We start from the raw sequence: 14,605 nt of genomic DNA, 5'->3' as shown, positions 1-14,605 counted from the left end.
TCGTTGTCAAAAATGACATCTGTCCCGGTATGTCATGACAGCGTTTTTAAAAAGCTCTGGTTACCCCGTACACACTACACCACCTAACCGGCGTTTTCAGATTTACACACTCAGGAGAGTGTTTTCGAAAAGTTCCGTTTTCGGGGGAGGAAAACGCTGTTTCAGTGTAGACAGAGGGTCAAAACGAAGAGAAAAAGCTTCGGTTACGGATTTATCCGGTCTATTGTGGGCGTAGCCTAAGACCAGAGGACACAGCCTCAGAACAGAGAGACGTCCATTTACAATTGAGATGAGGATTTTTTTTAAAGCCAGAGAGTGGTGAATCTGTGGAATTTGTTGCCTCAGGTGGCTGTGGAGAATAATTCCTTAGGTATATTTAAGGCAGAGTTTGATATATTCTTGATTAGGCAGGGCATGAAAGGATACAGTAAGAAGGCAGGTGAATGTAGCTGAGGGGAATGGATCAGGTGCAATGACTCAATGGGCCAAATGGCCTAATTCTGCTCCATACCTCATGGTATCAAATAGCTTCATAATTTTATGCATTGTACAGGACACGAATGACTTCCTTACATTTCCTGGTCAGAATTCTGTTTTCACTTGTATCCTCATTATTCGCAAACAGCACTGGCAGCTTTGTCCTACAGTTTGTACTTACCCCTAGAAAATAGCTCACTCACACTCAACGTCATTCTCAGATGTACCAGTCATGTTTAGGAGGTTACTCTTGATAATTCTATCAGTGCAAGAGAACACACTCTATACAAGTTGAAGTATATATTAAATCAGAGTTTCACAATAGATCCCTGAGCAACATTATTAAGGTGCAATACCAGTATCAATAGGTTCAGCAGGTACATTTAACGCATACAATATACATCCTGAAATTCCTTTTCTCCGGCTCTCAAAAAGGTTCATTAAAAAGCTGAACCTGTCATGTGATTCCCCAAAATGAGCTGACGGGCTTCAAACACCACCCTATAATTATGCAAATGGAAAGAATTCCAGGTTATCACTTTATATCACCTTTGTTGCTGGCAAGTGAGCAGTATGATCTTTTAGCGTCCTTAAGGATGATTGATCTCTCTGAGAACCAGGAATCATAAAGAAAAGATCCTTTGACATGTCAATCTGTAAAAGAAAAGACACTGCTATTTAAAAATGCTCATGATTTTAGCATCTTTTAAAATTTAACATACATGTACTTAAAAAAAAATTAATATGCAGAAGTATACTGAGTTCAGTGGATTTAATGCACTTTCCAAATATTTTAAAATCAAATTGTTTTTAGCACATTTAAAAGAAAGAATTATACTGCTCCTTTTTAGGAACATGACACTGAGCTAAGAGCTGGAAAGTTGTCTCCAACCTCATATCCCTTTTGACAATCAACTTTCCAGCTCTTTGCTCCATCCCTCCCCCTCCTGTCTTCTCCTGTCATTTCGGATTTCCCCCTCCCCCCCCCCACTTTCAAATCTCTTACTAACTCTTCTTTCAGTTAGTCCCTACGAAGAGTGTCGGCCCGAAACGTCAACTGTACCTAGATGCTGCCTGGCCTGCTGCGTTCACCAGTATTTTTTGTGTGTGTGACACATAATCTGACGTTTCTATTTAAACTATTCAGTCGTTATTTAAAAATAATGTCTGTTACAATTAGGAAGCTAACAAACCACTTGGAAATTATTTTAGGTGGCCTCACAGTAGAAATAAAAACAAAACAAATAAGGAATATGCATTTATGTCGCCAAGCAATAGCATAATCACTATTAAGGGTTTAAAGGATACACCAATTTCACTGCAGCGAATGGCAACCAAGGTGAAAGACTAGGCACCACTTTTAGAGTTGTTGGGGTGAAAGAAAGAATGCTGGTGATGATATTTGGACAATTCCCCGACCTCTGAATAGAAACTGAGATAGAGCCCTAAAGATTATTTCAGCCTCGGACACCAGAACAAAAGAAACAGAAGCAAGTCATTTGGACTGTGAAGTCTGTCCCATTCAACAAGGTCATTTTCCTGCTCCTTCTCCGTGTCTCTCATTTCCTTTAAAACCCAGAAATTTATCAACATTTTTTTCTATGTAATCAATGTCTGACTTTTTGGATAAGGCATTCCAGAGCATAACCACGTGACTTAAAATCTTTTTCCTCAAGTCACTTTTTATTCTTCTGTCATTTTAAACCTGAGTTCACCAGTAACCCTCCCCCCGGCAGTAAAAAGTGGATCCTTATTACCAAAAGCAACTAGGGTCTCCGCCTGAAACGTCGACTGTACCTCTTCCTAGAGATGCTGCCTGGCCTGCTGCGTTCACCAGCAACTTTGATGTGTGTTGCTATAAATCTTTAACTCTAACAAGTCCACCTTCAATATTTTTAAATGAGTATAACACCAGCTTCTCCACAAAACAAAGGCATGTCACTCTTCTAATTCTCTAGTGCGGGGGTCCCCAACCATTTTTTGCACTGCGTACCAGTTTAATATTGACAATATTCTTGCAGACTGGCCGACCTGGGGGCGGGGGGGGCGGCGGTGGTAGGCTTGCCAACGCGGACAAGAGTAGCAGTCAAATACGTTGTGTTTACCCAGAGAAAGGCTATAATTACCATGAAGCCTTGCACGGGCACCAGTACGCATGCGTGTGCTTGCCGATTTTTTTCTCTGCAAATTGGTTTTGTCCATTCTGTTCGGTGGGGGGGGTGTTAATCACGACCGGAATATAGGTGATAAGTGGCTAATACACTCAATTTCGTTTCTCAAAGGGTTTATCTAATGAATTTAATATTAAACACACAGCGCATATTTTCCTCGCATGAATATAGTGATGTCAATTATTGGGGAGGACGGGGAGCTTGAAGTAAATGTTGAATGAACTTCCAGTAGAAGTAGTAGAGGCAGGTTCGATATTATCATTTAAAGAAAAATTAGATAGGTATATGGACAGGAAAGGAATGGAGGGTTATGGGCTGAGTGCAGGTCGGTGGGACTAGGTGACAGTAGCGTTTGGCATGGACTAGAAGGGCTGAGATGGCCTGTTTCCGTGTTGTAATTGTTATATGATTATATAAGTAAGTCAATAGCATCATAACATTTTAAGTAACGTTTGGATATTAAACACACAGCACATATTTTCCCCATAAGAATATATAAAATCATTGCAACACACCAATATCGCTAAATTAATGGGAGCCCTGGGCTTGTTTCCCTGCAACAAGACGGTCCTATCGAGGGTGATGGGAGACAGTGATACTCGAAGGGGGTTCCTTATGTCCAGTCTATTCTGCAATTTAGTTTTCGTTGCATTCATCGCAGAGATATGTTGGAAATGGAAGCAATGTTTTCAGTGCTTTTGTGGCTATCTCAGGATATTTAGCCTTGACTTTGATCCAGAATGCCGGCAGAGATGTTATGTCAAACATACTTTTCAGCCCGTCGTCATTTGCAAGCTCGAGGAGTTGATCTCCTTCCCGCGCTGACATGGATGACACGCGGGTAATGACCTCGCGTGCGTTCAAACTCAGTGCGTGACAGGGAATGAGGAAAGGTGTGGCTGACTCATATCGTTTCCTCGCGGCCCGGTAGCACATGCTCTGCAGCCCAGTACCGGTCCGTGGCCCGGTGGTTGGGGACCCCTGCTCTAATGTGATGGGAGATTTTAATTTCCCCAGTATTAATTGGCATCTCCCTAGAGCAAGGTGTTTAGATGGGGTGGAGTTTTTTAGGTGTGTTTAGGAAGGTTTCCTGACACAATATGTAGATAGGCCTACAAGAGGAGAGGCTGTACTTGATCTGCTATTGGGAAATGAACCTGGTCAGGTATCAGGTCTCTCAGTGGGACAGCATTTTGAAGACAGTGATCACAATTCTATCTCCTTTACCATAGCATTGGAGAGGGATAGGAACAGATAAGTTAGGAAAGGTTTAATTGGAGTAAGGGGAAATATGAAACTATCAAGCAGGAACTTGGAAGCATAAATTGAGAACAGGTGTTCTTAGGGAAATGTACTGCAGAAATGTGGCGAATGTTCAGGACATATATGTGTGGCGTTCTGCAAAGATACATTCCAATGAGATAGGGAATGGATGGTAGGGTACAGGACGCACAGTGTACAAAGGCTGTTGTAAATCTAGTCAAGAAGAAAAGAAAAGCTTAGGAAAGGTTCAACAAACTAGATAATGATAGAGATCTAGAAGATTATAAGACTAGCAGGAAGGAGCTTAAGAATGAAATTAGGAGAGACAGAAAGGTCCATGAGGAGGCCTTGGTGGACAGGATTAAGGAAAACCTCAAGGCATTCTACAAGTATGTGAAGAACAAGAGGATAAAACGTGAGAGAACAGGACTGATCAAATGTGACAGTGGAAGAGTGTGTATGGAACCGGAGGAGGTAGTAGAGGTACTTAGTGAGTACTTTGCTTCAGTATTCACTACGGAAAAGGACCTTGGCAATTACAGGGATGACTTACAGCGGATTGAAAAGCTTGAGCATATAGACATTAAGAAAGAGGATGTGCTGGAGCTTTTGGAAAACATCAAATTGGGTAAGTCACCGGGACTGGACGAGATATACTCTAGGCTGCTGTGGAAGGCAAGGGAGGAGATTGCTGAGCAATGATCACTGCATCATCAATGGGGATGGGAGAGGTTCTGGAGGATTGGAGAGTTGCAGATGTTGTTCCTTTATTCAGGAAAGAGAGTAAAGATAGCCCAGGAAATTATAGACCAGTGAGTCTTATATCAGTGGTTGGTAAGTTGATGGAGAAGATCCTGAGAGGCAGGACTTATGAACATTTGGAGAGGCATAATATGATTAGGAATAGTCAGCATGGCTTTGTCAAAGGCAGGTAGTGCCTTACGAGCCTGATTGAATTTTTTGAGGATGTAGTGTATATGGATTTCAGCGCGGCATTTGATAAGGTACCCCAGGCAAGGCTTATTGAGGAAGTAAAGAGGCATGGGATCCAAGGGGACATTGCTTTGTGGATCCAGAACTGGCTTGTTCACAGAAGGCAAAGAGTGGTTCTAGATTGTGGATCGTGTGGAGGGCTGTCAGAGATTACAGCGGGATATTGATAAGATGCAAAACTGGGCTGAGAATGTGACAAATGGAGTTCAACCCAGATAAGTGTGAAGTGGTTCATTTTGGTAGGTCGAATATGATGGCAGAATAGAGTATTAATTGTAAGACTCTTGGCAGTGTGGAGGATCAGAGGGATCTTGGGGTTTGAGTCCATAGGACACTCAAAGTTGCTATGCAGGTTGACTGTGTGGTTAAGAAGGCATATGGTGTATTGGCCTTCGTCCTCCGTGGGAATGAGCTGAGAGGTAATGTTGCAGCTATGGAGGACCCTGTTCAGAACCCATTCGGAATACTGTGCTCCGTTCTCGTCACCTCACTACAGGAAGAATGTGGAAACTATAGAAAGGGTGCAGAGGAGATTTACAGGGATGTTGCCTGGATTGGGGAGCATGCCAAATGAGAATAGGCTGAGTGAGCTTGGCCTTTTCTCCTTGGAGCGACAGAGATTGAGAGATGACCTGATAGTGGTGTATAAGATGATGAGAGGCATTCATAGTGTGGATAGCCAGAGGCTTTTTCCCAGTGTTGAAATGGCTAATACGAGAGGGCACAGTTTCAAGGTGATTGGAGGTAATTACAGAGGAGATGTCAGGGTAAGTTTTTTTACGCAGAGTGGTGAGTGCTTGGAATGGGCTGCTGGCGAGGCGGATACGATAGGGTCAAATAAGAGACTCTTGGATAGATACATGGAGCTTAGAAAAAGAGGGCTATGTGTAACCCTAGGAAATTTCTAAAGTAAGTACATGTTCCGCACAGCACTGTGGGCCGAAGGGCCTGTATTGTGCTGTAGGTTTTCTATGTTTCTAAGTTCTTCTAACCCCGAATGCCTTGATATCATATCTAAAATACAGTGCCAAAATTTAAACATTAACTTCACTTGGACTACAAGTAGCATAATATTAAAGGCTTAGCGTGTTCCTTGCTTTTGCACTTTAAATCTTCATTTAATAAAGTCAAAGCTCACTTCAATATTTTTAAAGCCTTCTCAAATTGTTCCATCACTTTCAAAACTTTCAGGCATACACTGCCCACAGGATCTCTCTCTCCTCCAGCCCTCAACCCCTCCCACACAAGGCATTTTTCTGAAAGGCTCCAAATTAACATGCCACCTTTGATTTAGCATGTATTTACTGTTATGCTGGATGTAGTAAATAGTGGAACATGAGAACAATCATCACAAAGATTCAAGAGTACTATAAACTGAGTTGAGCAGTCTGAATTATGCAATTGATCTGTGGGAATGATGTCAGACATTGAACTGAATCATGCCGAATTTCTGAACAATGGCATTACCTTGCTTATATCAGATTCAGATTTGCTTAAGCACATACTCTGGAGTTCACTGATGAGGTCTTCATCTTCATCTGTGTACAGAGATAATCCTTGCTCTAAATCTGAAGTCCTCAGTGGATTATTCTCAAGGGAACTTGAAGAGTAAGGTTACAAAGTCAGATTATACATGTTTCTTCTTAAAAAATGCACTTATAAGATGCTTCAGCTCTTAACAAATTAGACTAAGCATTCCACTTGGGCATTGGTCATTTCATCAATTCATCAATGGTCCTTACTCTTTTCTGGCCATCTCCATTTGCCTTGACCTATTTCCCATTTGAACAGTTATTCTTTTCTGCCTTAAAAATAACAGATAACTTTATTTTTATTTTTTTTCTTCTGCTCTCTATTTCATTTAGTTTCTGTGGGGGGGGGGTGTTTGGCTAATTCTTGCTACTCCTGAAGATTGAGTGCTAATAAAAGATTTCAAAGATTAAAAAAATATTGCTTTCCCCCCTCCAAAAATGTTGCTCAACCTGATGAATCAATTTGCACAGCCATGAATTTAATCAATCCAATATTTGAAGATCACTAAGGTGATTCCAACCTAAAATCATAAGTTTTCTCAGTGAACATATCTACCTCTTCACTCATTTTTGTTCACTCTTTTGAATGAGAAATGATGTAATGTTGAGACTTTGTAAAGCACCGGTGAAGCCTTCACTTGGGAGTATTGTGAGCAGTTTTGGGCCCCTTATCTTAGAAAGGATGTGCTGAAACTAGAGAGGTTTCAAAGAAGGTTCATGAAAATGATTCCAGAATTAAGCGGCTTGTCATGTGAAGAGCATTTGATGGCTCTGGGCCTGTATTCACTAGAATTCAGAAGAATGAGGGGTGACCTCATTGAAACCTACCAATGGTGAAATGCCTTGAAAGAGTGGATATGAAGCAGATGTTTCCTGTGGTGGGAACTTCTAAGACCAGGGGACACAGCCTCAAAACAGAGGGACATCCTTTTAGAATGGAGATGAGGAGGAATTTCTTTAGCCAGAGAGTGGTGAATCTGTGGAATTCGTTGCCACAGGCATATTTAAGGTAGAGGCTGATAGATTCTTGATTAGTCAGGGCATGAAAGGATATGGGGAGTAAGGCAGGAGATTGGGGCTGACAAAAAATGGAGCAGCTATGCTGAAATAGTGGTGTAGAATCAAAGGCCAAATGGCCTAATTCTGCTCCCATATTCCTTACAATCTTGTGCCACTAGGTTCAAAGCCTAGAGAGTCAGAGGGGAAATGAGAAGAAATTCTTTCACCTATGGAGCTGTTGGAGTCAGGATTGCTCTACATGAAAAGATAGTGAAGGTCAATTCTGAAGAAATATTTTCAATATGCATTTGGACTGATCCTTGAAGATGAAGAATTTGCATTAACATCAATAAAAATGCTAACATCTAAATTCAAAGGGTTGTTGATGGTGGAGTGGGCTGAATGACTCTCTTTCTTGCTGTTTCTGTGACTCTATCCCAAAAAGCGAGTTACCACCTTTAGCAGTAGATCTTGCCCTAATCCGTTAAATTACCATTAACTCCATTTGGCCAAATCAACACTGGACTGCAATAGGTCTGTCTGGCACGGTAACGTAGTAACACCTTCCAGTAGCAGCGGTCGGGGTTCAATTCCTGCTCCTGCCCGCAAGGAGTTTGTACGTTCTCCCCGTGGCCGCGTGCGTTTCCTCCAGGTGCTCCTGTTCCCTCCCACCGTCCAAAGACGTACCGAATGGTGGGTGAACTGGTCATTGTACATTGTCCTGTGAGTAGGCCAGGGTTAAGTCAGAGGCTGCTGGGCAGTGCGGCTCAAAGGGCCTAAAGGGCCTACTCCGCATTGTATCTCAATAAACAGTCAGGTCATGTGCCAATGAAAATGGAAGCTATTCACAGGCAAATTTCATACAGATGACTATCCCAATCTCATTGGTGTTGGATTGAGATCAACCTTTCTCTTAGTTTGTTTGTACTTTGTGTGGTAGATTTATTAGAGATCTTGGATGCTACGTTGAAAAAAATAAAACATAGAAATTAGGAGCAGGGGCAGAAGTAGGCCGTTTGGCCCTTTGAGCCTGCTGTGGCTTTCAATGACCAGGGATGAGCATTCAAATTCAATAGTCTCTGCTGACATTCTTGGTGCCTTTAATCATTTAAGCCATCTCTATCTCAATCTTCAATATATTTAATGATTTGGCCTCACCTGACTTCTGTGGTACAGAATTCTACAGGTTCACCACTGTGTGTAAAGAAAAATCTGCTTGTCTCAGTCCTTAACAGACTCTCCCACATCCTTAGAGAGTTAACCTCATGTTTGGACTTCCACTATCATGTTTATCTTTGTTGCATCTAGCCAGATTTTGTAAATTTTGCTGAAGTCACCTCTCATTCTTCTGAATTTAATGGCCCCAATTTCTCTAGCCACACCAAGACATCCACATATTTAATTCCTCTATGAAAGACAATGAATCATTTGCTTTATTTGGCTGCCACAGCTGAATACTCATCTTTGTTCATTGGTGCATAAGGATATGGCAGGTGTAGCTGTACCTCGCCCTTCTTAATCTCCTATTGCTCACATAATTTATTTATCTGTTTTGTCACTAAGTCAATAACTTCTTATTTATCCACTGCATCATCACATTATCCATTTGCTCACTTAATTCAACCAGTCCAACTCTCTCTGGAGCCCGATGCACCCTCCTCAGAGTGTTCTCGCCCCCTAGTTTAATGTTACCTGCAAAAGCTGTCCAAGCCAGCAAACCAAACCAGTCACAAATATTTTGCAGCCATGGTCATTTAAATTTAAATTTAGTGCTCAGATGAAATTTTTCATTTGTCATTCATTCAGATTAAAAGTATTTTCCTTGTAGATTTACATTATTATCAGCTGCAAGAAACAAAAGGTCATTTCAGAAGTTTCATGGATTGCTTCTGCGATCTCCATCAAACAAAAGCCATTGAAGAAACCATTTCCCCATCTTCTTGAAAATAAATTAATCTGTCTATATACTCAGTGAATAACCGATACAAAGCCTCAACAAACAAAAGCCAACTGTGCTGCCCATGGGAACACAGAAATCTGATCTATTGCTCCAACAACAGAGTCTTTTACCTAGAGAACGTCTGGTCAAACTCCATCAAAAAACATTCAGACCAACCAAAGGCAAAACTTGACCCTTCACATAATAACTGTAATTATTCAGCACTTTAACAGACCTGCTCAATGACACTAGCAAAACTTCAAAGATGACAATCAAATGCCATTAAGAAACTACCTGCAATATACAAAAAAAGACAATCATGACAGAACCTGCACACACACCTATTTTTCTGAACAAATCCAACACAGCTGGAATTGCCCATTTTACAAATTTGGAATTTAATCCACTGCAGTGAATCTGAGAAACCCTCATTTCAGATAACAACCGATGACATGAACATTTAGTGTTAAATATTTACAAAACTTAAATGAAACTGTTAATCTTAAATCCAGCAGTAGGAAGCAATTAAACTATGCATGATTTAACTTCTTCGTTAAGATAAAGAAATCTGTATCATATCCAACACAAACTTACTGTAGTTTTGGTGCTGTATTCAACTCGTTGAAGTTCTTTGGCAATTCTGACGCAAGCTGAATTCCTGCTCGGAGAAGAGAGAGATATTCAAACACATCTCATAATTGGTGTAGATCACTGTTCAGTCATTGGGTGGGATTAGATTGACACAAATCTGGCCTGATGCCTGGGCTTGTTACTTACAATATCTAACACATTTTCCACATGTGGAGGGCTGGACAGGGAGACCTCTGGCTCTGGCTGGTGAGGTGACATGGGGCAAGGTATACTAAAAGCCCATTATTGTAATGGCCTTGGCAGTCTTTTACAGGTGTTAAAAGCATTTCTGCAGCTTTCAAATGCCCCTAATGGAGACTCATAAAAAAAGATTTTTTTAATAAATTTATATCTCTATCAAAAAATGTAAATAAAACACAAACAAAATAAGTAACATTAAATAGAATAAGTTACTTTTCTGTAAGGTATAATTAACCTTCTTTAAGTATGCTCCTTTCATTGAGTGCAGGATATAAAGAGGGCCCTTGCTTTGGCAAGACTCTGCTCTGCTCTCTATGGAGAGTCCCATAATGGAACAGGGAGTCAGTTGAGCCCAAATCTGATGAGCTGTGTACCGCAGACTTACACAGAAGTGAAAACCTGTAATTCTCTGTGAGACAGAGTGAGCGAGTAGGACTAGCTCAAAAACTTTCACACTGAGCTGGAACAGATGGGCTGAAGTACCTCCTTCTATGCTGCAATCGTTCTCTGATTCGGAGACTACCCAAGGTAAAACCTGCAACCAATCAAACATTAATATTTCCAGCTTTCTGCTTGAAATTCTCATCTGGAACATACACACTGTAAGAGGATGAACCTTATTATAAATTCATTAAGGATGTTCGCAGTTCACAATTTCTTTTCATCATACCCTTCTCAAAATTGTATTAGAAGCATTATTTTAAAAGCAATGTTCTTTGCTCTGCTAGTGATAGTCAATGTCACAGATAAATGAGAATTTGAGCAGTACGTGCGTCGCTACAATGAAGTGCATGGTACTGCAGTGAAGTGAGCCTTACCTTCCCTATTCCCTTTGAGCTTGTTCCATGACTGCGACACTGAATGGGCAGACTTCTTGTGAGGAGTAGTGCTCACTTTCCGCCAAGCATCATTCTCAATTTTCTTTTTGCTGGTCTTGTAACTGGATATCATGGTTAAAGGAAAATGCCACCCTTGAAATTCTGATGCACATTCTTCGAGCTCTGAAATTAGATTTTTCAGTATGATTCACCAGACATCGTCATGCAAATTTATTTCTAGAATGCGCTGTCACATTTTAATTTGACCTTTATTTATTTAATTCAGGCTATATTCATTAAATACATTGCCTTTTATCTTTTCCATTGGGTGTTTCTAGAAGCATGCAAAACTGCTGAGCTGTGAAAGAGAGCTGGTCTGCCTGTGGTTTTTGTCCGCATAATGATGAGACAGACTGTGAAGAGCAGAGAAACTCAGGGGTCCAAGCCCTGATTTCCCAGAAGTGGTAACACAAGTTGACAAGGTGATCTAAGTTGTGTATAACCTTCATATGCTGGGGCATAGAATATAAGAGTCAGATGTTATGTTGCAACTGTCTAGAAGGTCATGCTTTGTTCTGATTGCTACCATCAGGAAGGAGGTACAGAAGCACCAAGGCACACAGTCAACAATTCAGGAACAGCTTCTTCACCTCTCCCATCCAATTTCTGAATGGACACGGAAGCCATGAACACTACCTCGCTACTGCTTTTATTTCTATTTTTGTGCTACTTATTTAACTATTTTATATATATTTAATATAATTTATGTTTTTTTCCCCGATTATTATGAATTGCATTGTACTGCTGCCACATTTCATGACATATGCTGGTCATATTAAATTGGACTCTGATTCTGGTTGCCACATTATAGTAAAGATATGGTTAGGCTGAAGGGGGTGCAGAGAGGCTCACCAGGATTGGAGGACTTTGGTTACAAAGAGAGACTGGTAAGTTTGTGCTCACTTTCCCTGAAGTGAAAGTGGCTGAGAGGTGACCAATAGGAGTAGATAAAGGCATGGACAGTTAAAACCATTTTTCCATGGTAGGGGTATAACAAACAAAAGAGTATAGGTTGAAAGCTAGGAATTTAAAAGGAATTTGAGGGCTTTTTTTTAAGACAGAGTGGTTCATATGTGGAACATACTACCAGGTGGTGTTGAAATCAGATAAAATTACTATGAATTTGAGGCATTCAGATCGACACTTAAACAGTCAAGTTACAAGAGGATACAGTCCTTATGCAAGCAAATATTGTATGGGCAAATACAGGTTTAAGGGTCCAATTTGGGGCTGAACAACTCTATGACAGCATCTGTAAATTTTTGGACTAATTACCGTTTACAAGCCAAAAAGAAAAGGATCATACTAGCATATTAACACTTCTTTATATAATAAAGGACATGAAGTGTTAAAAAACCCATCATAAATTGAGATTTAGTGATTATAAAAGTGAATTATTGCACAGAACATGGATTGCCTGCTCATAAGGAAGTCCACTGAGGGGAAAAATGGCCACGGATGACGCGATGTTTTGTATTCAGACAATATAGATACCAAAGGTTTCAAAGGTACATTTAATGCAATACACATCCTGAAATGCTTTTTCTTCATAACCATCTACAAAAACAGAGGAGTGCCCCCAAAGAATGAAAGGCAGTTAAATGTTAGAACCCCAAAGTCCCTCCCACGCGTAAGCAGCAGCAAGCAATGATCCCCCCTCCCCCCACCGGCAAATAAAAAAGCATCAGTATCCGCCACCAAGCACTCAAATGTGAGCAAGACAGCAACAAAGACAGACTTGCAGTACTCCAAAGATTACATTGTTATAATAAATCATCTAGCATTTCCTTACTTTATACCTCAATGTGAATATCTAGAAAGCATAGACCAGACCTCAATCATGGCAACATTCTGAGAAAAGATAAGATCTACGAGGGCTTTATTTTTAAAATTCTATGATGATTTGGTTGGCACAGTCAACAAATATTTGATCTAAACGATCAGAGATGCAGGAAATGATGAGTGGATGGAACCATGACAGGGGTGGGAATGAGGGGGATGAACAAAGAGAGAAGAAAATGAGGTGGCCAGGCAAGTGTGAATGGAAGGAGAAGTGGTTAGCTGAAATTTAAACGACTAGTAATATGCTCTTTTTCCTTAAATGTTGAACAAAAGACACAGTATATTGGTCAGGTTATGTGGAGTAGCTCCATGTTGAAATAGAGCCATTGGACATTTACGTCTATTTAACAGTGTCCAATTTAATGGGCTACTCACGGTCTTATCATGACAAAGGAGACGCCCATTTGGCCCACCAGGTCGATGCGGACTCCCAGCAGAGAAATCCCAGCCATGGTATTTCCACCTAATTCCTTGTCCTGTACCTCTGCAATTTATTGTCTCTTATAATGGATGTGGAAGCATTGAAGAGGGTACACAGGAAATTTACCAGGATGCTGCCTGGTTTAGAGAGTATGCATTATGATCAGAGATTAAAGGAGCTAGGGCTTTATCCTTTGTAGAGAAGGAGGATGAGAGGAGACATGATAGAGGTATACAAGATATTAAGAGGAATAGATAGAGTGGACAGCCAGCGCCTCTTCCCCAGGGCACCACTGCTCAGTACAATAGAACATGGCTTTAAGGTAAGGTGTGGGAAGTTCAAGGGGGATATTAGAGGAAAGGTTTTTACTCAGAGAGTGGTTGCTGTGTGGAATGCACTGCCTGAGTCAGTGGTGGAGGCAGATACACTAGTGAAATTTAAGAGACTGCTAGACAGGTATATGGAGGAATTTAAGGTGGGGGGTTATATGGGAGGTAGGGTTTAAGGGTTGGCACAACATTGTGGGCTGAAGGGCCTGTACTATGCTGTACTATTCTATGCTCTATGTTCTATAAACCTATCTCTTTGATTATTTAGCCACTGATCTACACCAAAAAGCCAATTAATTCACAGTCCATCTTCGGGACATTAGTGAACATAAACACTCTACAGAACTGTATGGTCTGGTAGCATAGTGGTTAGCACAATGCCTTACAGTACCAGTGACCTGGGCTCAATTCTTGCCTCCGCTTGTAAGGAGTTTGTACGTTATCCCCGTGACCGCAGGTCTCCTCCAGGTGCTCCAGTTTCCTCCCACAGTCCAAAGACGTACCGTACTGACTGGCAGGTTAATTGCTCAGTGTAAACTGGCCTGTGATTAGGCTAGAATTGCAGGAGGTTGCTGGGCAGCGCAGCTCGAAAGGTTGCAAGGACCTATTCCACACTGTATTTCAGTAAGATAAAATAAACATACCCAGTCAACGAGAGAACGGATAGCATTGAAGCTTAGAGTTGAATCAGTCTTCTAGAATCCAGAGGAAGCAACACTAACTGCACGGTCACTTTATCAAAAAGACAAGATTCACTTTTACAACACACCAAGATTGCTGGATTATTAGTAATAGATTATCAGCTTAGATTTCGAAATTCAAACCATGTAGGAAAACCAGCTGAAAAACCAGACAGTTACCAACTGATCAGTGGCATTCTCATTTCTATATCATACAGGTCATGTTAGTTAAAGAGGTAGAGTTATTATA

General features: G+C 40.9%; 1 protein-coding gene across 4 annotated transcripts in view; it reads right to left on the bottom strand.

The window, feature by feature from the left end:
- cttnbp2 (cortactin binding protein 2) overlaps nucleotides 1–14,605 on the bottom strand; it is a 153,747-nt gene that overhangs the window by 3,091 nt on the left and 136,051 nt on the right. For 3 of the 4 annotated variants that reach the window (XM_072267577.1, XM_072267580.1, XM_072267578.1), the window contains 4 exons: nucleotides 11,024–11,206; nucleotides 9,969–10,032; nucleotides 6,372–6,504; nucleotides 1,027–1,131 (listed from right to left, as the gene is read on the bottom strand). In XM_072267577.1, the coding sequence (XP_072123678.1) occupies nucleotides 1,027–1,131; nucleotides 6,372–6,504; nucleotides 9,969–10,032; nucleotides 11,024–11,206 (485 nt within the window). Of the gene's footprint in view, nucleotides 1–1,026; nucleotides 1,132–6,371; nucleotides 6,505–9,968; nucleotides 10,033–10,610; nucleotides 10,741–11,023; nucleotides 11,207–14,605 lie in introns of those variants that run through there. The other variant, XM_072267579.1, reaches the window with a different exon arrangement.

This window comes from Mobula birostris, chromosome 9 (genome assembly GCF_030028105.1).
Source record: "Mobula birostris isolate sMobBir1 chromosome 9, sMobBir1.hap1, whole genome shotgun sequence".
Classification (NCBI taxonomy): Eukaryota; Metazoa; Chordata; class Chondrichthyes; order Myliobatiformes; family Myliobatidae; genus Mobula; species Mobula birostris.
Note: the sequence above shows the minus strand (reverse complement) of the source record. Positions and strands in the feature narration are given on the sequence as shown.